The 24,208-nt window shown below is 56.7% G+C and overlaps 1 protein-coding gene across 1 annotated transcript in view; it reads left to right on the top strand.

Annotated features, from left to right (window-relative positions):
* The window catches only part of GRID2IP (Grid2 interacting protein), a 38,055-nt gene extending 14,054 nt beyond the window's left edge, over positions 1 to 24,001 (top strand). Inside the window, exons 3-22 of the mRNA XM_045875842.2 lie at positions 2,296 to 2,544; positions 2,768 to 2,853; positions 5,467 to 5,536; positions 6,416 to 6,510; positions 6,818 to 7,001; positions 9,679 to 9,833; positions 10,669 to 10,815; positions 11,083 to 11,180; positions 11,360 to 11,477; positions 12,138 to 12,493; positions 12,889 to 13,305; positions 13,846 to 13,933; positions 14,742 to 14,819; positions 15,335 to 15,531; positions 15,869 to 16,024; positions 16,164 to 16,250; positions 17,139 to 17,268; positions 17,366 to 17,484; positions 18,188 to 18,352; positions 18,592 to 24,001. Of these exons, the coding sequence (XP_045731798.2) occupies positions 2,296 to 2,544; positions 2,768 to 2,853; positions 5,467 to 5,536; positions 6,416 to 6,510; positions 6,818 to 7,001; positions 9,679 to 9,833; positions 10,669 to 10,815; positions 11,083 to 11,180; positions 11,360 to 11,477; positions 12,138 to 12,493; positions 12,889 to 13,305; positions 13,846 to 13,933; positions 14,742 to 14,819; positions 15,335 to 15,531; positions 15,869 to 16,024; positions 16,164 to 16,250; positions 17,139 to 17,268; positions 17,366 to 17,484; positions 18,188 to 18,352; positions 18,592 to 18,663 (3,067 nt within the window). The 3' untranslated portion in view covers positions 18,664 to 24,001. The remainder of the gene's footprint in view (positions 1 to 2,295; positions 2,545 to 2,767; positions 2,854 to 5,466; positions 5,537 to 6,415; positions 6,511 to 6,817; positions 7,002 to 9,678; positions 9,834 to 10,668; positions 10,816 to 11,082; positions 11,181 to 11,359; positions 11,478 to 12,137; positions 12,494 to 12,888; positions 13,306 to 13,845; positions 13,934 to 14,741; positions 14,820 to 15,334; positions 15,532 to 15,868; positions 16,025 to 16,163; positions 16,251 to 17,138; positions 17,269 to 17,365; positions 17,485 to 18,187; positions 18,353 to 18,591) is intronic.
* Positions 24,002 to 24,208: the final 207 nt, after the last annotated feature.

The following is a 24,208-nucleotide window of genomic DNA, read 5'->3' as shown; positions in this document are numbered from 1 at the left end:
CTAGGAGGAATCTGGACACGGATTTACGCCTGACCCCACCAGGCAGAGGGAACAGAACTGACTGACTGGAACGTCATTGTGTGGCCAGGGAAGCGTCCTGTGGTCTCAGAGAAGCCTGTTGGCGTGGCGGGGACCTGGGAGTCCTGGGGCAGCCATGCTGTCAGGGTCAGAGGAGCAGTGATCTGCCACAGTGGTCCACGAGGCCCCATTGTGCCTGGCTCTCCTGGGTTAGTGGTTTCAGAGCAGACCCGGGCTGGGGTGCCTGGCCAGACTGAGCTGCATGGAGGGCCAACACAGGCCAGGAAGGGCATCTGGCCTCACAAGGCAGCCTTGGCCTCTGGCTTAGTCCCAAGGACACCAAGCAGAGAAAAGGCCACCAATCTTCTCCCACCTGTGCAGTTGGTGACTCACCATGGTTACCACCCTGGGGCGGGGGTGGGGGGTGGCGGGAGGTCTTTTCTAATTGCTGCTGGAGGGTGGAGCTGGAATGGTCATCTGGCCCCTGCCCAGGTTGGACCTAGGGCCTTCTGGAGCCTGGGGCTGGAGCCCAAAGTGTGAGGTGGACAATTTCTGGCTTGTCATCCCTCCTTTGCCTGGGCATGAGGCATGTGGTGGGTCTGGGAGGGTGTGGGGAATGTGTGGGTCAGGCAGATGGAGGTGTCAGGCTCCAGAGACCTTGAGTGACCATTTGGGGAATGAGGCTGAGGCTCTAGATTTTTGGGAATCGCTGTGGGTGGACAAGGATGAGCATCAGGCCAGAATGCTCCTGGAGGAGTTGAGCAGGCCTTTCATTTTGGCCTCCTGGTCACCTAGAACGTTCAGACCTGGAGCAGAGCTCACTGAGGGGCAACCCTGATGCACCCTCCTCCTGGAGGACCCACATCTCTTCCCTCCTACCAGGCAGCTTATTCTGCCTGCCTGGTCTTATTAATCCTACCCATAGAGGTCAGGGAAACCGATTGGGGGCCACTGGATGACCTCAGAGGGGTTGTATTTCAGCTGGCTGCAGAACCATTGTTCCCGTCTTCCTCCCTCTTCCCCACCATGCCCTTGGCACTGGCTCCTGGTACAGAGAACATGGAAGGGAACATTGGGATGCGGCCAGGGAGGTCTCACTAGACACCAGAACTTCAGAGGCCCTCGGCAGAGTCCTGCCACAGTGCCGAGGCTCAGAGGCTGGCCTTCTGTCCAAGCTGTGTCACCCTGGAAAGTTACAGATCTCCTCTGAGCCCCCCGGATCCTCTGCCATGGACAGGGGAGTCCACCAGGATATTAACTGTGCCATTACTGGGAAGTATGGCTGTGCTGCTGGTGGGCCCTCTGTTTACTGAGTCACTGATCCCTCCCCTGTGTCAAACCCTGACCGGTCACTGTGGCTCCCAGCCAAGCTACAGACTAGCCCTCAGAGAGCTTCCAGCCTCGCAGGAGACACCCACAGGCACTAGGGAATCATCCCAGGGTGTAGACCCCACACAGAGTCCAACCAAGCCTCCCCACTGCCTCTCACCACTTCCTCCTCTGAGAACAGGAACCACAGTGCCTTCAGCTTTGAACCCAAGGGCACGGACAGCAGGGTCTTACTGAAGCTTGTGGGATTGAACTGAAGGAAGGCCAGCGTTGGGTGCTGAAGGTCGAGCCCAGTGTAGCCAGGAAACAGAGAGAGTGTACGGGGCAAGGACAACAGCGGGGCAAGAGTGTAAGAGGTAGGACTGGATGTGGCCGTCCTGGCAAATTCTGAGGCGGCAGCTGTAGAAAGGGCTGGCCAGAGAAGCGAGCAGGAAGGCGGGGCGTGTGATGAGGGTCTGGGGGAAGTCTGATCCCGGCCAGGCTGTGGCTTCATTTTTTTTCCACCGGAGCTGCCTGGAATCAGGTAAGAAGATGGGTGGCCAGGGATCCCTGGCTGGCTTTGGCTGGGCAGGTGCAAGGGCATGAAATGAGTGCGTAGGGGAGAGGCCAGAAATGGGAAGAGGGAGGCAGGAGGAGGAACAGGTGCACGGACGGGCTTTGGGGGCACTGAGGTTCCCCAAGACCACAGCAATGGGGATGGTCCCATTGTGACTTTCCCGAGGTGGAGAGCCGGGCACCGTGGTTCTGGTGTGGCCCAGGCCAGTTGGGGCACAAGTTCCGACACCGAGGGGGGAGACTGGAGTGCCGGCTGCTGATTCCCCTGTTACCCCTGTGTAGGGGCGCGAGAGCCTAGGGCGGCGCCCGCAAGAAGGAGCCTTTAGGCCGCGGTTTGGCACGATCGGGGCGCGGTCTGGGGGCGCGCCCCGACTCTGCGGTCCTCGCCGGCAGGATCTTCATCCCCAAGAAGCACCGGGCGCGCTTCGACGAGGTGGTGTCGCAGGGTCTGCTGGGCAAGCTGTGCCGCGCCCGGAGGGCGCAGGGCGCACAGCGGCTGCGCCGGAGCCGCAGCGAGGAGCGCCCCGAGCGCCTCCTGGTGTCCACTCGCGCCAGCGCCGCCCCGCGCCGCCCCGACGAGCCGCCCCCGCGCAAGGCTGCCTCGCTGCTGGGCGGCCGCGCGGGCCCGGGAGGCACGCGCAGGTACCCGGGGCGCGCGGGCACGGGCCGCGGACCCAGTCAGTGGGCTGGAATGAAGATCTGGGCAGAGGGCTCGGGGTCGGGGCGTGGACACCTGGGGTGGGGGTCAGGAGAGATTAAGGGGAGCAGGACACGGGACATCTCTATCCCCTACGTCCCCCAGCCTCCCTCTCCCCAGGGCAGGGCACGCTGCCAGCCCCCCACCCCACCCCTTCTTTCTCCCCAGGACAGTCCGAGTCTACAAGGGCAACAAGAGCTTCGGCTTCACGCTGCGCGGTCACGGGCCTGTCTGGATCGAGTCTGTCCTGCCTGGTGAGGGGTGGGCGGGTTGTCCAGGATGGGGTGAAGGACCCTCTTAGGCCCATACTAAGTAGCCCGTCTTCCCCCCACCCCCGGCTCTGCCCCCAGGTTCTAACTTCATGTAGTCCGTGTCCTCTAAGTACCCCAGAGGGGACATCCAAGTTGGGGCAAACCCCCTCCAAGTTCAGGGTCACCTTTGAGCCAAGAGAGCCAAGTTCTCCATCCAGACCTTTCCTATGTCCCCAGGGAGGGCTGAGGGCACTGCCCCAGACACTGGGGGAGCCAGGACACACCTGACACCCACCCAGGCTGCACCCAATCAACCTGCCCTGTGTGGGGTGCCCACTGTGAACTTGGCACTTGCTGGGCAGGCCAGACTCAGAGAGGCATCAGGCCCTCAGGGCCTCTGCCCACTATCCAGTCCCCTACCCCCAATCTGGACTCTCCTCCTGCCCCCACCCAGCCTGCCTCTTTTTGCTCCTGGAATGGTGACATCTTGAAGAAAGCAGAGCCTTCTCCGTGCAGGAATTCTTTCTTCCTGCCTCTCCAGGGTGGGTGGCGGGGGGGAGTGTGGAGAGAAACTCATTTCTTCCTGTGGCAGCACATTCCACTGTGGAAGGTCTCTGTGGGGCAGAAATGTCTCCTGGTGCTAAACTGAACTCTCCCTCCCGGTAACCACCGGGTCACCCGGGTCACCCGCTCTCTCTGTTCTGCACCCATACCCTCCCAGCACCTGTGGATGATGCTCCTGGTGACACATCCCCATTGCTGAGTCCTTTCTACCCTACCTCATCTCACACCTCCAGTGCAGGGATTTGTGGGTTGGACATCTGATCCCCAGGAAAGTGCCTTAGTGCCTTTGCATCATTGTTCCAGCCATCAGATCATTTTAAGACCGAATCCTGATGACTGATATGTTGTAGTTCTCCTCGGATTTGTGCATTACTAAGTTGTTGACACAGTGTTGTAGGGGAAAGGCCCACGTTGGTCCTCTAGAAAGGAGTCATCTCTCCTCTTTGTCTCTTCCAACTGTGCCACCACGAGCACCACCAGTTCCCACCACCCCCATGTGGGGTGCAGCCAGGGATACTTTGCCTGGGGCCATGTTTAAGATCCAGGGGTGCTATTCTCCCCAACCTAGCCTCCAGGCTGGTAACCCCATGCCTTCCTCGTCATGGGAAGCCAAGCGGATGCTTCAGTGAGAGCTTTTACAGATGGGGAGACTGAGGCCTTTAGAGGCTCTGGCAAAGCAAGGACCAGAACCTGGGATTTCCTGACTCCTGATCCAGTGATCTTGAATCCCCAGCTACAAACCCTCTGGCCCTTCCACCCCAGGCTGGCCCAAGCTTCCAGACAGGCCAGGTTGGATTCATCACCACCATCACCTCTCCCCTCCCCGCCTCTTCAGTCTGGGGGTAGGGAGGAAGGACTCCCCTTCCCCAGCAGGTCTTCCCTGAGCATCTCTCTTCCTCCCTTGACAGTACCCACAGCCTGAGAGAATGCCTCACAATCTGAGAGTACATTTTCTTTAGGCATTTGCCACTTGTTGCCCAATCAAATTTAGAGGAACAGCTGACAAAAGAGGCAGAAATCCACAAGAGCATCCACAGGAGCAAACTACCAGCCCCATCCCTAGGTGTTAGGTACTGGGTTAGGTCTGACCTTCAGCGCCACCAGGGCAGAGAATCAGCTGCTCCTTTGTGTTTAAAACGCAGGTTTTACCATTATTATTCGGGTATGGTGAGGCCAACAGATCAGGAGATGATGGCCATTGGAAAAAGAGTTTGTCCCTCACAGTTCCCAAGAGGAGGGGGCGTGGCCACACCCTGCACGGCCACACCCTGCACGGCCACACAGGGGAAGGATCGGGCAAGGCAGGCTAAGCAGGTACAGGATTAGTTGCAGCAGGCTCTGAGGCATAGGAGCTGTCCCCAGTCAGTCTGCAGGTACCTGGCCCTGGGAGCTTAGGGCAGGGCGCAGTCATGGCCCAGGGTGTGAGAGCTCCATAGGGAAGGGCGTTGGGTGTGGGCTCTGGACTGGTTGGTTTGCATACAAGAGGCATTCTTCAGAGCCAGTTATTTACCACGTAGGGCTTGGCTAGCCACCGAAGGGCAGTGTTTCCAGGGTCAGCAATGGCCCCAAGATGCCAAAGCCTCAGGAAGTACAGAAACAAACAAGCGTGATTAATACACCATGTTTCCCAGCCTGGGGGAGGAAGCTCCCTCCCTGTAGACAGGTGCATTTTCTCCTGATGACAAAGGCACAGAGGAATCTAGGATGTGAACCGTTATGGGTGGGGCAGAGAACAGTATGGAGTGGGCTTCTCAGCAGGTGCACAGATGCTACAGAAAAATGGCTCCCAAGACCTTCTTTATTTTTCCCCCTTCTCCAACAGCTCAGGGCTGACCAGCGGTCCACACTGAGCCCCAAACCCTCCCACCCCCACCCAGGGGCTCACTCCCTGCTCAGAGCAGCTGAGAGCAGAGGGGTGCTGGGTCTAATGTGGGATCTGCTGGCCTGAATTTGGCTCTTCTTGGCAACTCATCCCATTTGGCACCTGTAAAATGGGTTCACAGAGTGCAGCCCTGCCCAGCTGACCAGCACATGCTCTCTTCTGGCTTCTAGGGAGCCCGGCTGACAATGCGTCCCTCAAGTCAGGCGACCGGATCCTCTTCCTCAATGGACTGGACATGAGGTCAGAGGCTACTGGGGACGTCAAAGCTTGGTGACAAACCATCCTCTGAGACTCCTGGCTCTTGGGACACCTAGGCCATGGTCCCGATCTCCTATGACCAGTTTGTCCCCAGGATCTGCCCCTCTTCCTATGGGATCTCTTGAATCTGTACCCTCAGACTAGACAGGATGTCAGTTTAGTCTTCCAACTAGAAAATACCCCAGCTCCATGCAAGGGACACAGAGAGTTTTTTGTTGTTGCTGTTTCATTTTTGTTTTTATTTTTTTATTTTATTTTTTTAAAGGACTCTTTTTTAAAAAAGATTTTATTTATTTATTTGACAGAGGGAGAGAGATAGCGAGAGCAGGAACACAAGCAGGGGGAGCAGGAGAGGGAGAAACAGGCTTCCTGCCGAGCGGAGAAACAGGCTTCCTGCCGAGCAGGGAACTCGATGCGGGGCTCAGTCCCAAGACCCTGGGATCAGGACCTGAGCCACCCAGGTGTCCCTGTTTTTGTTTTTAAAGATTTTATTTTTAAGTAATCTCTACACCCAACGTGGGGCTTGAACTTACAACCCCAAGATCAAGAGTCACATGCTCTACCGGCTGAGCCAACCAGGTTCCCAGGCAACACAGAATTAAATGGACCATGAGTGTCTTGCCCTTGAGGGGGAGCCCTGCCTACGGATGACATGGGCACAACCCCTCTGCACCCAGAAGTGTCCAGCTTGTCCTGGGCCTGGAGCTTCTCCTGCAGAGAAGATAAATGAGCAGGAGAGGCAGGGCCCTGGCTGCTGTGCACTGCTGAGCAGTCTCTACAGGCAGGACAGGGAGATCTGGTGGGTGGCCGTGGACATCGCTCATCCTGGTCAGGCCCTCCTGGGCCATCTCTTCTTGGCAGGAACTGCTCCCATGACAAGGTGGTGTCCATGCTTCAAGGCAGTGGCGCGATGCCCACACTGGTGGTGGAGGAGGGGCTCGTCCCATTCGCCAGCGGTGAGACGCCCACGGCCACTTGGCTTTGTGGCCCACGGAGACCCTGCCAGGGCCTCCACATGTGGGACTTACAAGTCTGCAGAGGACTCTGCTTTTCCCCCAACCCTGCAGCTTCCCTCCCCAGGTGGTGCTGTAGATTCCAGTGGGGCAGCCTCAGGGCCCTGCCTGGGGCTGTCCCATCCCCATCCCCAGCTCCAGGCAGTAGGTGTGCCTCCCAATGCCCAGCTCTCACCCCAGCTGCTAGAGAAACCGCATCTGACCCGGGATGCTGGGTCAGATGTGTCTCTCCTGCCTGTGGCCCCAACAGACTCTGATTCCTTGGATTCCCCCAACCCGTCCTCGGCGCTCACCTCCCTGCAGTGGGTGGCAGAGATCCTGCCCTCCAGCATCCGGGTGCAGGGGAGGACTTTCAGCCAGCAGCTGGAGCACCTACTCACGCCTCCCGAGCGCTATGGGGTCTGCCGGGCCCTTGAGAGCTTCTTCCAGCACAGGTGGCTGGGCCAGAGCGGTGGTGGGAGCTGCCCTGGGTGGGCCCCAAATCCTGCTCAGACTCACCATTCGGGTCTCCCTGCCTGTGCCTCCTGAGCCCCCTGCTCCTGGGAGAGACTCAAAGAAAGCAGCCGCTGGTACCAGGGGCCCCCGGGTGGTGGGCAATCAAGGTGCCCTACCACAAACCCTGACTCTGAAACCTCCTAGCCACGTGACCTAGCCTCTGTCAAGTGAAGCAGTGACCTCTGCAAAGTTGTTTGTGGGAAGGTCACAGGACTACTAGCCTGTGGGCATTTGCCACCAGCCACTGAGCCTGTTGGGGTTGGTTTGGTGTCTTCCTTTTTGTGCCTGAGTAGCAGCAGCCTGCGTCTGTAGGGTCATTGTCATGGTCTGTGCAAACCCCTCACCCGTTCACGCCCTTTTCCTTTTTTGTTTAAACAGCTTTATTGAGGTAAAATTCACACACCCTATATACAGTGCACTGGATTTTAATTGACAAATCTGTGCACCCATCACCACACTCAGTTTTTGAACATTTTCACTCAAAAAGAAACCCTGCAGCTCTTCACTATCACCCCCTCCTCTCCTGCCCCTTCCTCCCCTGCACAACCCCCCCCCCCCAACAACAACCACGAATCTACTTTAGTGTCTCTGTGGCTTTCCCTATTCTGGGCTTTCATGTGAATAGGATCCTATAGTATGTGGGCTTTGATGTCTGGCTTCTTTCACTCAACATCATGTTTTCAGTGTTCATCCAAGTGATAGCATCTACTTCTTCCCTTTTTCATGGCCAAATAACATTCCATTGCGTGGATAGACCACATGTTGTCTGTCCATTCATCCGTGATGGACACTTGGCTTGTCTCCACCTTTCCTTCCCTTTTAGCTCCACTCCCTCTTCTGTGTCCCTCCCCTTCCCAAGGTCACCAGTCCAATGAGTTTAACAGGGCTCCTTTTGTCTGACATGTTCTTGAAGTGTGGGCATTGTGTTTTGTAGGATGTGGGGGTTTTTTTGTTTTTTTTTTTAAGTTTCATTTATTTAAGTAATCTCCACACCCAATGTGGGGCTCGAACTCATGACCCTGAGATCAAGAGTCAAATGTTTTTCCAACGGGGCCAACCAGGTGCCTCCCATGGGATGTATTTTTGGTCTACATTAGAATTGTGGCTATCCTGTGCACATTCTGTGACTTTTTTTCCCACCAAACCCTATGTGTTTAGATCTGTCCATGTTGCTCGTGTACATGTAATACATTGTTTACAACTACAGCCAAATTCCTGTGGATCAAGGGTCCAGGTCTGATCTATTTACCTGCCAGTGACAGACACAGGCTTGTCACCACTCTCTTCCATCTTGACAGCAGTGATGAACATCATTGTGCACATTTCCCCATGGTGCTGTGTACAATTCATTTGGAATTCATATCTAAGAGCTGCATTGCTGGATATTAAGGTATTTGTTTATTTAATTTGACTAGGTCATCCAAAATTGCTTCCCAGAGCACTGCTGTCTCTCACCTGCAGTGCACCTGGGCCCCCCATCCCCACGTCCTCACCAACACTGGGCACCATCCAGCTTTCTACTCATGCTAGTCTTTTAGGCATAAAGTGACATCTTATTTTATTTGGGGTTTTGAAATGACTATTTTAAACATCTTTGAATATCCTTGTCAGTCTTTTCTGTTTCTTTATCTCTAGATTACCTGTTTAGACCCTTTGCCCATTTTCATTTTACTGGGCTTTTTGTTCTTGTTGATTTGCAGGAGTTCCTTGTATATTTTAGATACTGAGTCCTTGTTGATTTTAGACATTGCAAACATCTTCTCCCATTTGTTACTTGTTACTACTTCTGTTATATATAATATCATTGTGTCCAAGTTGGGCTTCTTTGAACAGATATGCTTGCTATTATAAAATCAAATTCAATACGTTTTGGGCCTTATGGCTTTGGCTTTTGAAATTTTAAGAACTCCTTCCCTACCCCTAGGCCAAAAAATATTCTCCTACACTGTCTTCTATTAATTTTACCATTGTATTTTTCATACTTTGTTTTTTGTCCACCTAGAGTTCATCCTTATGTGTGGTGTTAGTTTTATTTTCTCATATAATGCAAGGACCAGCAAACTACTTCTACAAAGGGCCACATAGTAAATATTTTAGGCTTTGTGGGCCATATGGTCTCCATAGAAACTATTCAACCCTGCCGTTGTAGCTCGAAAACAGCCATAGACAATATGTAAACACCCAGTCATGGCTGTGTTCCAATAAAACTTTTTTTTTTTACAAAAACAGAAGGTGGGACAGATTTTGGGCTGCGGGCCATCATTTGCCAATCTCTGCTATAGTGAGTTGATTTACCCAATACACTCTGTGTGTTTTCATCATATGGCGACTCTGTGAGGTAGATGCTATTTTTATCCACATTTTACAGAAGAGGAAACTGAGGCACAGGGGAATTAAGTAACTTGAGAAAGGTCACTTGGCTGGTAAGTGGCAGAGCCAGGATTTGAATCGGGGGGAGGGGAGCCCATCGCCAGAGCCTGCCTTCCTACCTTCCCCACTTTTCTGTCTTGGCAGGGGTGGGTTCTGTGGCCTGGAAGAGCCCCCTTGTCCATCTCTCCCTCCCCACCATGGTGAGCCCCTGAGTCATGAACCCCTTGCTCCTGCACCCTCCCCCAGGAACATTGACACCCTCATCGTGGACGTCTACCCAGTGCTGGACACACCTGCCAAACAAGTTCTTTGGCAGTTCATCTACCAGCTGCTGACTTACGAGGAGCAGGAGCTCTGCCAGGAGAAAATTGCATGTTTCCTGGGCTACACGGCCATGACAGGTAAGCAGCCTCTCCCCCTGCCCAGCACACCCGGTGAAGAGCCAGCCCCTGTCCTCAGATGACAGCCAACCTGGGCCTCTCCCACAGACAGATGCGCCCCCGTAGCCTGCAGACACATGCCGGGCGTACCCAGGCGGGTCGCACACTTGGCCCCACAGATGTGCCTTCCCTGCTCGATGCTTAAGTAGCATCTGCCACATTACCTTAGACTTTAGACACCCCACCTATCCACCCGGAATCCCTGGCTTTGCACCCACAAAACGGGAGTGGTCTCAATGGCTGTGCACTGCACGCCAAGAGACGTGTCGCAGATCAAGAAATTCACGTGGTTGCCGTCCATAGAGCTGGAGGGCGAGGACACAGCCAGGTCGGGCCTGGCTGCCGGGCCATGTGCGGCCTCAGCCTCCCACTGCTGCCCACCTCTTAGAGCAGGCCCCACGTGCCCAGAAAACCACGCACTTCACCATTTAGGCCACAGGAATCGGAAGTGGGCCAGACACTGCACTTGTTCTAGGCCCTCTGCACCTGCTGCGTCGCAGCCTACACATCTCCCGTGAGCTGGCCCTCGGCTGCCCACCATCCCTCGTCCTGGGGACCCACAGTGTGCTGGGGGAAGCTCAAAGGTTTTAGCAAGAGGCTCAGAGTATAGGCTGGCCAGCGGATGTTCCATACGTCTGCCTAGACCCAGAATCTTCCACCTCAGGCCACATGGCAAGCAGGGCCTGGGGTCACAGATTGGTGCAAACAGTGGTTGCCTTCACCCCTCCTGTGTTTGGAGGCCCTTTGTCTGGCTGAGAGGACAAGGGGCCCATCTCCTGCTCATGTCACACTGCAGAGCCGGAGCCCGAGCTGGACCTGGAGCCGGAGCCCGAGCCCGAGCCCGAACCAGTGCCCGAGCTGCAGCAGCGAAGCTCCCTGAGAGCCTCGTCCATGTGCCGCCGCAGCCTCCGGTCCCAGGGCCTGGAGGCCAGCCTCAGTTGCGGTGAGGCTCTGGCCTGAAAGGCGGGACAGTGTGTGAGGGTGCCACCAGGGCTCGGTCTTCCCGCCTGCAGAATGGGGTTGGTGGGATGAGATATGCCCAAGAACAGGTTGGGCAGGGCTGAGTGATGGCCCTCCTGGGGCTCTGGGGCTTGCTGGTTCTTTCTTGATGGCTGCCCGTGGGGCCTGGGCTGGAACCCAAGCCTTAGAGCTCCGAGGGGATACTAGATCTCCCCATGGTGGACTCCACCCTCCCCGATTCCCCTGGCAGGTCCCGGCGACTGCCCCGAGATGCCTCTTCCTCTCATCCCAGGCGAGCGCCAGGCAGGCGACGGCACGTCCCTCCCCGAGACCCCCAATCCTAAGATGGTGAGACCCCGTTGTCTACCCTCCTGGTGGTTCATGTGACTCCTGGGAATCGGTGTCCCATGGGGCTGGGGCAGATGCCTGCCTCCCAGATCACCCAGGCCTGGCCTCTGAGGCCATGTGAGGGCCTCATGGAGGAGGTAACGGTGGGCTGGACTCACCCTGGCCTCCTCTCCCTGAAGATGTCAGCCGTCTATGCGGAGCTCGAGTCCAGACTGAACAGCAGCTTCAAAGGGAAGGTGGGGACCACGTCCAGATCCCGTGCCTCCCCACCAGGGCCCAGCCCGGCAGGCCCAGCAGGTAGGGGCTCAGCCAGCCCTGGTTCCTGGGAGCAGCACTGGCCTCTGGCCTCTGGGCTATCTGCCTGGGTGTTGCCCCATCTGGGGCACATCCTTGGGGCCTCCCCTTTGCTCCGTGACCACATGATTGAGTTGTGGGGAGCCTCAGCAGCCTGCATGGCAAAGGTCCATAGAGGTCAGGGTTGTCACAGGCCTTCGCATGCCCCCCTCTGATCCTTACCCCTACTGCAGATTTAGAAAAGCAGAGGTCCTCCCCCAAAGGAGCCCCAGGTGAGCCTGTGGCTGTTGGATCAACAATTAAGTGCATGCATTGCTCTGTGAATGGCACAGCTAGGAAGATGGTTTCTCTGCAGTTCAGAAGGCAGGACCCCTGGGTTGGCCCCAGGTGGGACCCCGAAGTCCCTTCCAAGATGAGCGGGGGTCTGGCCTCTCCTGGGGCTAAGTAGTGTTCCCCCTCACCTACTCTGACCTTTGATTTCCCTCAGGGAAGGGCCTGGGTGGAAGGGTCATCTAGGGTCTTCTTGTGCTGTATCCAGAGAGGGAAAGGAAGGTGCGCAGGGACACAAAGCCAACCTGCCCCAGGCCCCCCCCCCCTCCAGCCTGCACCTGGAACCCAGATACTAACTGAAGAAGGGTCCTCACACTTGATCCCCCACCCCAGGGCCCAGGACCCTGTCCAGCGTCTCATGGCCCAGCGAGCAGCACCTACCCTCCCCCTGCTACTACCCACTGTGTTCAGGGGGCCTGGCCTCCCCCAGCAGCTCTGAGTCCCACCCCTACGCCAGCCTGGACAGCAGCAGGGCGCCCTCCCCACAGCCAGACCCCGGGCCCATCCGCTCCGACAGTCCCCCCAGCCCAGACCCTGCCCGCCCGCCGAGCCGCAGGAAGCTCTTCACTTTCTCCCGCCCCGTGCGAAGCCGGGATACTGACCGCTTCCTGGATGTGCTGAGTGAGCAGCTGGGCCCCCGGGTCACTGTCGTGGATGATTTCCTGAGCCCTGAGAATGATTATGAGGAGGTGAGCACATGCCAGCAGATGTGGAGGGCCAGGGGCCCAGGTGTGACATGGGGGGCCTGGAAGGGGAACAGGGCTCCTGCAAGAGGCCTGTTGCCCTTGGGATCTGCCCCAGGCTACTCCTCTCCCTGCCCCAGTCCATCCTAGAATCTGTCCCAGGCTACCCCACTCCCTGGCTGAGCTATCCCACCCTTTGACTCAGCTGTAACACCGCTCACTCAAGGCTCCCCCATATTCCTTGTCTGAGGTTACCCCCTTCCTTCTCCCAGACTACTTGTCAGGCCATCCTACCCACAGCCTCAGGCTATCCCACCAGACTAGCCTGTCCTTGTCCCCAGCTAGCCCACCCCCTGCCCCAGGCTATCCCACCCTCCCTCACCTTGCTCTGTGCCCGGCAGATGAGCTTCCACGATGACCAGGGAAGCTTTGTGACCAATGAACGGAGCAGCGCTAGTGAGTGCATCAGCAGCAGTGAGGAAGGCAGCTCCCTGACCTACTCCTCCATCTCTGACCACATCCCCCCACCCCCGCTCAGCCCCCCGCCTCCACCACCTCTGCCCTTCCATGACCCCAAGCCCAGCTCCCGCACCCCTGATGGTCCCCGGGGCCCTGCTCAGGTGCTGGCCAAGCCCCTCACCCAACTCAGCCACCCAGTCCCTCCACCGCCCCCGCCACCCCTGCCCCCACCAGTGCCCTGTGCACCCCCCATGCTGTCCCGGGGCCTGGGCCACCGCCGAAGTGAGACCAGCCACATGAGTGTCAAGCGCCTGCGGTGGGAGCAGGTGGAGAACTCGGAAGGCACCATCTGGGGTCAGGTAGGTGACCGGGGGCCTGGGAGTGCCCTGTACCAGGGGAGGCTGGCCTGGCCAGCAGCACTGAAGACAAGACGCTGTCCAGTTTCTAGCCCCTGGCATTTCCCTGCTTCCATTCCCCCAGCATCAGAAGCCCAGGGCAGCTCCGGTGAACTCACCCCCTGCAAAGGACCCCTCAAGACAGGGCCAGGCCTCTCAGCCACCTCCTTAAGCCCCCTTGGTTGGCTGCAGCCCCTTTGCAGTCCCTTGATCCCCCTGCTCCAGTGCAACTTGCTGCCTCCTGCATGGAGTGTTCCAGGTGTGTGTGCGTTATTGACCTCACGAGGAGGCGGCTCACCGCCTCATCACTTGGATGATTTAGCTTCTCCTGCAGTCTCTTCTGGTCCTCAGGTTTCTCCCAGGGCCTGATGAGGGCTCTCCCTCGGTAGCTCCCCAGGTGGCTTAGAGGATGGGGGGGCTGGGGGAAGGATGGCAGTCCAGCTGCCAGTGTTCCTCATCCCCCTGAACTCCCCCCCCCCGCCCCCCGCCCCCCGCCCATTGCAGCTCGGGGAAGATTCTGACTATGACAAGTTGAGCGACATGGTGAAATATCTCGATTTGGAGCTCCACTTTGGCACCCAGAAACCTGCTAGTGAGTGGCCTTAGGGCCCTGGGGAACCCTCATACCAGGCCCTCTATGGCAGCCCACCTGCTGCCTTCTGTGGCACCCCAGGGCTTAGAGTCCCGGAGGTCTGCACTGACTGCCATTTACTTCCTGTGCCCCTGAGTTATTTAACCTCTCAGAGCTTCAGATTTCCCATCTGAAAGTGGAGATAATCATAGTAGCTGGCATTTATTGCATGCTCACCAAATGCCAGACACCCCCGTTTCTAAATTAATCCTGTGACAATTCTGCGAGGTAGGGACTGTGATTGCCCTAACTTCCTGATGAAGAGGCACAGAGAGGCTAGATAATTTGCTCAAAGTCACACAGCCAGAAAAAGGGAGGAGGCATCCATATCTAGCCAACTAGATGTCCCTTCCAATCTCTCTGTCGTCCCCGCCCTTCTCTGGGTATCTCCCTAGAGTCGTTAGGTGGGGCCAGGCTGCCAGGGATACTGTGTGTGGAAGGTGGTTGCAGGATGGAAGAGAAAGGGCTTGTCCATCCAGGAAGGATCTGCAAGGTGGAGAGGTGGTTGGTTCACCTTCCTTGGGCAGCTCAACCCCAAGGGCCCAGGGGAGAGAGGATGGGGGAGAGGCACCCACCATGCATGCTGAGTATGTTACACAGGCCGGAGAGTCCCTGAGTGGGAGACTGAGGAAGGAGGGGACTGGGGACACCTGGAGCTGATTCAGTTAAGGCCATATCAGGGGTTGTCTGGGCTGTTAGGTGTGGCCACCCCCCTCTTGGGCCCTCCCACCAGCCTAGCCTCCTCTCATTAAACCATTTTCCCTTCCAGAGCCGGTGCCTGGGCCTGAGCCCTTCAGGAAGAAAGAGGTGGTGGAGATCCTGTCTCACAAGAAGGCCTACAACACCTGTGAGGGGTTGGGGAGTCCCAGGGGCTGTGGGGGACAAGGAGGCGGCCCTCTCTCTGGGCCGCAGAGCTTTGGATCCACTTGTGTGGATGACACATTAGGTCTTGGGGGCCCGACACCGGCTGGGTGAAGGCGGCTTCTCGGGTCCTACATCCCACCCAGGTGCAGCCTCCACCCTCTCGGGCCCGTCCCTCCTTGGCCCCGCCCCCACGTGGGAGGGGCTCCCGGGTCCAGGCCGCGCCTCCAGCCGTCGCTTACTCTCCCTCTCGCGGTCTCCTCCCCCGTTTCCAGCTCCACTCCCACAGGCCCCGCCCGTATCTAGGTGTGTCCCTTCGAGAACCTTGCCCTCACCTTTATTCGGCCGTGGGAAGGACCCTCTCCACCTCTGGGCCGGCTCCTGCCCCGCCCAGTTTCCTTGCCCCTCCCGGGCTCCACCCAGTCGCCCCGGGGAACTTCTGGGCCCCGCCCACCGTCCGCCTGGCCCCGCCCCGGCTCACCCTCGCGGCCCCGCCCGCAGCCATCCTGCTGGCTCACCTGAAGCTGAGCCCCGCGGAGCTGCGGCAGGTGCTCATGAGCATGGAGCCCCGGCGCCTGGAGCCCGCGCACCTGGCGCAGCTGCTGCTCTTCGCGCCCGACGCCGACGAGGAGCAGCGCTACCAGGCTTTCCGCGAGGCGCCCGGCCGCCTCAGCGAGCCGGACCAGTTCGTCCTGCAGGTGCTGCGGCCGTCACGGCCGCCGGGGGTCAGGGGGTGCTGCCCAGCGGCCTCGGCCGCCTCCGTCAGGGCTCTCGTTGTGACCGGGGCTTCGTGGGTCCCGCTCCCCTACCGCCGCTGCGTCGCGCCTCTGAGTCCCAGTGTTACACCTTTAACGGCCAGTTCCCACCTGGGGCCCGGGGTAGAGGGGATTGAGCTTATTTTTTGTGCTTATGTTGGGGTTGTGCTTATTTTTCTTGAGGGAATGTCCGGCAGCCAGCTGAGCCCCACCCCAGGCTGCGGGGGGGCGGTGGGTCCCCTGGTGGGGCGGGTGAATCCTGGCCTTGCCTTGGTGACAGATGCTATCGGTTCCCGAATACAAAACCCGCTTGCGCAGCCTCCACTTCCAAGCCACCCTACAAGAGAAGACAGAGGAGATCCGGGGCAGCCTGGAGTGCTTGCGCCAGGCATCCCTTGAGCTCAAGAACAGCCGGAAGCTCGCCAAGATCCTGGAGGTCAGGGTGCACCCCCTCTCTGGTCACCCCACCTGCCTGCCTGCCCCCCGGGGCTTCCAGTCTGGAGACCCATCCTGAGAGTGGTTCCAGGGGGTGGGGTGAGGACCTGGGCAGGAACTGTCCATCTTCCTTTCCACAGTTTGTGTTGGCCATGGGCAACTATCTCAACGATGGACAGCCCAAAACCAACAAGACCACAGGCTTCAAGATCAACTTCCTGACAGAGGTGAGAGGACCAGTTGGCAGTGATCGATGAGCTTGCTCTACCGTCAAGGCTGGGAAGGCCAGGCCCAACCCAAGTTGTGGCAGAGGAGAGGAGAGAATATCAGGACCACGGAGGGCCCCTCCCCCAGGAGGAAAAGCTGGCTGTCCGAAGGCCAGGATGTAACTGCTGTAAAGGTTGGAGTGGGGGCTTTTCCAAGCCAAGCCTCAGGATCTGGAAAAAGGGAGTGTGGGGGGGCAGGGAGAGAAGATTCCAGGAAGAAGGAGGGAATCCCACCTGGTAGGTTCTGTGCCCTTAATACCACCACCACTGCCAAGCTGTCCTACCCCCCAAAAAATCTAGGATCTGAAAAAGGACAGCGTGAATATCCAGCCTTCCCGCTCTTTCTGGGACCTTTCCCCAGGGTACCTTTCGTTGTTTTAAAAAGAGAGGAAGAAAGATTCCATTTGTAGATATGAATGTTTTAGGATGTCTGAGGCACAGATGGGCCACAGATGGTTCCCGAAAACCACAAGAGCAAAGATATGTGAGTGGTGCTCCCCCAGAGGTCAGAAAATCTTGGACTATATCTGCCGACAAGGGCATGCTCCCAAGGACAGGACACCTGGTGACCTCCTCTAGCTGGTGGCTATGGGCTGGTTCCTGGGTGGGAGCAGGGGACGGTGTCTCAAAGATCTGGGCCAGGGAACCTCCAAATGCCTTGGGGAGGCCTTTGGGCATCCCAGCAGAGCTTCACAGTGAGGAATATTAGCAACTTTGGAGTTGGTGAGTGTCAAGGGCCAGGAATTGCCGCCACAGTCCAGGAGAAGTGGGGCCAAGAGTACCCAGACCCATGTGATCAGGAATCTGATGGGGTCCTTGAAGAGGATGTATGTTGGGCATCACTTGCAGCTCAACTCCACCAAGACTGTGGATGGGAAGTCCACATTCCTGCACATCCTTGCCAAATCACTGAGCCAGCACTTTCCAGAACTCCTGGGCTTTGCTCAGGACCTGCCCACTGTGCCCCTGGCTGCCAAAGGTAGGCTGAGTGGATGGGCAGTGGGTGTGGAAGCAGAGGCGTTGCTGTCCTGGGCTGGGAGGTTAGTGCTCATGCGGCTCTGTTCCCTTCCCTACAGTCAACCAACGGGCCCTGACCAGTGACCTGGCTGACCTCCATGGCACCATCAGTGAGATACAGGCTGCTTGCCAGAGCATGTCCCCCTCCAGTGAGGACAAGTTTGCTGTGGTCATGACGGTATCCAGTGAGCAGCCTGTCCGAACACCAGGGTGGACCCTGGGGTAGCCAAGTAGAACCAGCTGTCACTCCAGCGGCCACCGCAGACTCCGTGTCCCGGCAGAGATTCTGGGCAGAGGCTGCTGTGGGTGGGCCCGGGGGTCCCGGCAGAGGGTCCATCCTGGTGATTTAGAAGCCAAGTACTTACACCAAGTCTGTGTAACTAAGAGGAGCTTTTTTGACTGTCCAAAAGCCGCTGCCTTGCCCCATCTGTCCTCGTGGGCAGGAGAGCCCAGGTTTAGGTCACAAGATAGAGGGAGTGACCTGCCAGGCCTTGGCCAGCCAAAGGCAGTCAGGAGAGGGGCACGTTGCCACTGAGCACAGTTAGGGACGAAGGCTACAGGGGAAAAAAAAAAAAGGAGAGATCAAAGTCAAGAGAGTGCCAGGGGGCCACTGTAAGTGGGTGTTGGAGGAGGGGGTCATGGCATCTGAGAAGAGCCCAGGGTGGGGAGAGGGCAGCCCTACAGAGAAGGCAAGTGGACGGCCTTGGGGCTGCGCTGGATGCGTCAGGCTCCAGGAGCAACTGAGAGGGCAATGTGCCAAGGCACTGGAGCCCCTGGACACAGCCCAGTTCCTGGCTGAGCACAGGGCACAGGGCAGGCGGGAGCCGGGCAGCTAGGGAACCCGAGGGCACCTGGTGGTTTCCTTAACGGAGGCTGATCAGTCCTTCCTAGAGACGGCCCAGCCGGTGCTGCGGGCCCTGGACGGGCTGCAGCGCGAGGCCATGGAGGAGCTGGGCAGGGCGCTGGCCTTTTTCGGCGAGGACTCCAAAGCCACCACCTCCGAGGCCTTCTTTGGCATCTTCGCAGAGTTCATGAGCAAGTTCGAGGTGAGCCATGATGGAAGGCGTAAGGGGTCTCTTAGAAGTCCCTCCAGAGGTCAAATGCGGGGGCCTCCATGAAGCCTAGATTGGGAAACGGGCTCCAGCAAGTGTGATGTGACCCCCACGGGGCCAAGAGGTCTCTACCCTGGCTCTCTGGGGAGTGGGGGGAGGAGATGAGGCAGGGCAGGGATCAGGGGCTCCTGGGACCACTGACCAGCCCCTCCCATGTGCCCCTTCCTCCCCAGCGAGCACTCAGTGACCTGGAGGCTGGGGATGGCCCACGCAGCTCAGGGATGGTTTCACCCCTGGCCTGGTGACCTGCGGAGCCCGTCCTGCCTGAGGCCTGTCCCGGTGGCCTGGAGCAGCCCAGAGCGGCCTGGGTGTGGGAGATGGGGCTCGGCCTCCCCGTGTCTCCAGCTACCTCAGCCATCAGGCTCTGGGCAACGGGAAAGTGCAGGGTCCGCCGGCTTCCCCTCTGTGGGCCTTGGCACCCACAGGGGGCATGGGGCAGAGAGAGGCGCCAACTCCCCGGGGAATGTGAACCTTGGCTGCCCACCGGCGTGCTTCCACTGGGAGGCCTGGCTTTGCCCCGCCTCACTCTGGGCCTTGGAGCAGGTGCTGGCTGTGCACACCCTCCGGACTCTGGTCTGGTCCCAGGGAGGGGTGGCGGGGCTGCGACCCGCCAGGGGACTGTGGGACGGCCCCCGCCCTGGGGCAGCGTCTGCTGTCTGCCCCACTGAGCTTGGCCAGAGCCCGCTCTGCCCCAACCAAGGACATCCGAATCTCCTTTTGGAGCCTGCTTCCAGTGGGCTGGAGGGACACCCTTGCAGAACACGCACTCTGGAGCCTAGAGAAGGTGACAGACGCCCTGGAACATGCCATGCCAGTGGGCACAATAGGCCTTGAGGTCTCCCACCCAGCCCTGGCCTCCTGGGGCTGCTTGGAAGAAAGCGGGAGAAAGGACAGCCTCAGGTGCAGGGACCTGGGGGCCTGTGCACCTAGCCTGGGTCTTGGAAGCTGGAAGAAACTGCAGTTGGCTGCAGCCCAGAAGCAGGGCTGGCAGGACAAGTGCCGGGCAGGGATACAGGGGAGGACTGGATTGGGAAGACACGCTATGTCAGACTGGAGAATTGAGGGTTTTTATCCAGCAGACAAATTTAAGTCCAGTTTGGGGAGCCTGAGAATGGGATGGCGTGGGCAAGATAGGGGCAGAGAGAACGGGAAGATGTTCAGGTGCTGGGTGAGTAGGACTTGGGCGCTGGTTGCCTGGCTGGGTTGTGGTGATGTTCCCTGGAATGGGTCACATGAGCAGAGCAGGTGTTGGACTGGATGACACAGTGGGACATGGCTGGGATCCCAGAGGCTGTTTCACACGTGTATCTGGAGGCCCTGGTGAGTTCGGGGGGTAAAGGAGACAGGGAGCAGGGGTGCTGTGGGCGGGGAGGATGGGTTAATTTCCTCCATCCTTCCCATGCTCCCTTTGGCAGTTTCGGGCATCAGGTAGATTCCTGTTGCCTCTTTCCTTAACCTTCTTCCAGAGAAGTCCGAAACGGGCTTTAAACTTGTCTCTTGGATTCTTTTTCTCTCCCTGCATTCAAATGTCTAATGCTGCTCTTGGACAGTATTTGGGACCCGTTCAGTTCTTTTTTCAGTCTCCCACAGACTGCTCTTTGAGACCATGTATGTTCTTTCCTTGTGAGTGGGGAACTCACAGCCACCCTGTAAACCTGGGGCACCAGGGAGGGGGCTTAGTGGGTGAAATATCTGACTCTTGATTTCAGCTCAGGTCATGATCTCAGGGCCGTGAGATCGAATCCCATGTCAGGCTCCATGCTGGGTGTGGAGCCTGCTTAAGATTCTCTCTCTCCCTCTCCCTCCGTCCCTCCCCACCCCCGCTAGGCAGCTTTACTAGTCATGCAGGTCTCTCTCCCATGTCTGGGGCCTTGGCTGGGACAGCTGGGATGACTTCATGTGGCCTCTCATCCCCAGCCAAATAGCCAGGATGGTTCCCATGGTGGAGGCAGGGGTCCAAGAGAACCAAAGTCACAGAAAACTCCTTGAGGTCTAAGGTCAGACCTCAGACCTGGCACACCACCATTCTACCACAGTCTCCTGTCAAGTGACAAGGCCAGCCCAGATTCTAGGGTCCACTCTTGATGAAAGACGATGCCAAGTCACATGGCAGGGGGTGTGGATTCAGGAGAATCGGGGCCATTTTTGCATCCGTCTACCACCTGCCTGCTTGGCCAGACATCCCGGTACAGATCCCAGCCTCTAAATCCTCAGTGGTCTCGGTCCTGCCAGCTCAGCTCTGGTTAGCCATCTCACAATTCCTCCTGGTGGCATGCTTCTTCCTCTCTCTTACCGAGTCACCCATTACCTGTCTCCTGACTCTACTCCATCCAGTGGACAGCAACGCTCTGCACCTGCCTAGGCTGATTAGTCTCCCTTCTACTGGGGAAAGCACCCTGGTTTTCTTTTCTTTTTTTTTTTTTTTTTAAAGATTTTATTTATTCATAAGAGACAGAGAGAGAGAGAGGCAGAGGGAGAAGCAGGCTCCCCGCTGAGCAGGGAGCCCGATGTGGGACTTGATCCCAGGACCCTGGGATCATGACCTGAGCCGAAGGCAGACGCTTAACCGTCTGAGCCACCCAGGCGCCCAGCACCCTGGATTTCATTTGGGAAATTATCCCTCCCCCACTCACAGGCCCTGAGCAGTGCTGATGGGACAAGGATGGTCTCGTGACTCTGGCTGGGTGGCTCAGAGTCCAGTTAAGACTCAAGTTAGCACTGTTTGGAAAGGGAGGCTCCCTCTCTTCTGGATAAATCGTTGGATGGATAGAGGGTGGAACCCTGGATGGGGCCGCGAGGACCACTATGTGGAGGACACTTGCCTGGGTATAAAGCCAATACAGGGAAGAAGAGGAGAGAAGACCACTCCATACATCTCTCTGTCCCTGAGTCCAACCATGCCTGAAGCAGACTTCCGGACTTGTCAGTCTCTGAGCCAATACATTTCGCCTCCATTTGTAAACTTTTAAAATTTATTTTAGTTTTTTGGGTTAGGCTAGTTTGAATGGGTTTCTGTCACTTGCAACACTAAGAGGGTTGGCTAAGAACACCCACAGATGGTTATGGATGTTCACTCTTTTCACATCCTCAATGAGCGCTCTTCATAATTGCATTGGCCAATACTTTTTGACTGCCTACTATGTGCCAGGCATCATACTGAGTACAAACACCTTGTGGGTCAGCCTCTCTGAGTTTGGTTTTCTAGGGTTCTACATCATGGTGATTCTATACCCGAGTCGGTACAAAGCCCTATATGTGAGCCCATATGTGCGCCATGGCCCCCCAGCAACTCCTCATCAAGTGACAAGCTGTGAATGCAAACATTTATGCCCCAGGCATAATTTACTTATTTCTCAATAATACTACCCAAATAACATAGCCTAATTACATGCCGCCTTTCCTAATCACACATGTTTACTAGGTAGTGTGCCCAACATTCTACATATTTTGGCTCATTTCACGTTCACAATAACCCTCTGAGATGGGTTTTTGTCCTCTCATTTTTTCAAATAAAAAGTGAACCTCAGGAAGGTTTGTGACTTTCTGCATCAAAAACTCAGCCCTACATGAAAGCCCATCCTCTGTGTGGAAATGTCTTCTTTGTGTTGCTCAACACAATTTTACAAAGATATATATATTTGTAATCTCGACCTGCTATCTCCCTGGCAGGAAGCCATGGGGCATGCTTGTTGTTCTTATCTTAACTGACCTTTATTGAAGCAACACCGGGCACTGTTTGCCCTCCCTTGGCAAATTCTCACACACCTAGGCTCGGGCTACCAGGTGTCGAGGTGCACCAACTACCCTGTCATCAGCTTGATTTCCCACTGGCCTGGCTGCTTCTAGCCTTTGCACACAGCGAGCGCTCAACCATTGCCCATTAAATCAAACCGCAATCACATCCAGATACAGGGCTCCCAAACTGCTCAGGAAAATGACCACCTTCCTCCTGTAAGATGGTTTGGCTGCATGTATCTGAAGCTCTAAGACAAGGGTTGCAAAGGAAAAGTCCACAGAGCAAACACAAGCAAACAAGGCAAACACAAGAAGTGGGCAGGTGCAAGAAAACGACACAAGACCAGGGACGGAGGGTAGTGACGTGGAGGGACAGGAGAGAGCATGGGGGCGCCGGGGAGCAAATGCCCTGTCTGCAGGGGCAATCAGCCCATGGACTTCCTTGTGGGGAGGCACACTATGATGCCGGATCTTCAGGCTTTCTCAAGGAAGCTAGGAATCCGGATTTTTTTATTTACAATGTCCTGGTGAAATGTTGGCAGCCAGTGCAAAACTGTAAGGAAGAGTATCAATTATGAGCCAAAGAAAACATGTGAGCCAGATAGAGCCCAGCTGTGAGTGCACAACCCCTGAAATAGAGCATCCGCACCAGTTGGCACATTCACACTGCCCTGGGGTATAGTGGGGGTACCCCATAACAAAGGACTTGATTCGTTTTTCAGTTTTAACAAGGGAACTGTGTTTGAGGCTAGTTGGTAGTTCCAGTTCCTGGATGATAAGATGCTGATTACCTTGTTTTGAAGATGCCCTTTGTTTGAGGAAATGCACCCGGTGGGTCCTTCATTCACAGGAAGGCGAGACCCGCACAGTGTTCTGGGGGGGGGAATCCCGTGAGCTACCACGAAACCAAATGCTGGTTCCACAGACCAAGATGTCAAGGATCTGTTCAGTTGTGCAAATTAGCTATCTCTTTACCTTGACAGTGTCTTTAAAGAAAGGGAAAGTGTTTTCTCTAAAGAGAGTTGGACTGGATTCTTAAAGTCACCAGCATTGAATAAACACAGTGATTGTGTGTTCTTAGACAATGTAGGGACAGTGTGGGGGTTTCCACAGAAGGAAATGGATGCCTGGCTTGTTGGGCATCCATGGGCAGGAAGGACTGTAGGATGCAGAAGGGGAGAGCCCACTGGGGTGGAGCTGGGGACCCCCCAGTAGCAAGAGGTGAGTTGGGTCCTGCCTCATGAGAGCTACAGGGACAGAAGCCCTGCCTCCCCCACTGGGTGCTGGGTGGACACCCCGGGGGCAGGCCTTAGTTGCATTGGCAGAACTTAAATGTGTTAGGAGGGAATTGGTTCAGGGATACAAACGGTGGGCAGAAATGGCGGAACCGGGCCAAGGTTCAGGCGGCCACCACAACATGTGGCACATGGCCCCGTCCCTAAAGAATCCCCCAGAAGCTCTTTGAGGAGGGAGAACCCAAGGGAAAGATCAGAACTCCCACCAGTTGTAGCCAGAGCAATCTTAGAAGCATTGTGCTTTGAGCAGTTAAAAACCCCCATGGCGTCATCGTATCCCCCAGTCTGGGTGAAATGGGTGGTGATATCCGTCCTAGGAAATTCACCGCACAGAAACAGTCAGGGATGCAAATAGACATCGAGGCACCCGGTTGTCCGTTTGTATGTGGAGTTGATCTGAAGCAACAAGGACGTCCAAAAACAAAGGACTTGTGAAAGTATACATAACAGTCATATGTTGGAATGGAACATAGCAATTAAAATGTGGAAGAGGTGTTAAGTCATGGGGGAATGCTTATGATATAATAAGTGAAAAAGAAAAATATAAAATTGGATGTAACAAGACGACCTTGGCTGAAATGAGTTTTTTGAAGCCAGGATAAGAGGAGGAGGAGGAGCTGCGCTGGCCGGGGTAACCCGTTGGGTCTGGCTTGTCCATGTCTGCTGCACAGCCAGGCACTCAGAACTGAGTACCGTGGACACTGGGGGGGGGGGGGGGGGGGGGCTAAGGCTAACTTCCATGTGATCGCCTTTCTGGGAT

The sequence above is a fragment of the Mirounga angustirostris genome, unplaced genomic scaffold, assembly GCF_029215605.1.
Source record: "Mirounga angustirostris isolate CCGP_5_RB_7025 unplaced genomic scaffold, mMirAng1.0.hap1 SCAF_5, whole genome shotgun sequence".
Classification (NCBI taxonomy): Eukaryota; Metazoa; Chordata; class Mammalia; order Carnivora; family Phocidae; genus Mirounga; species Mirounga angustirostris.
The sequence above is the reverse complement of the archived record's forward strand: the minus strand, read 5'-3'. Positions and strand labels throughout refer to the sequence as shown.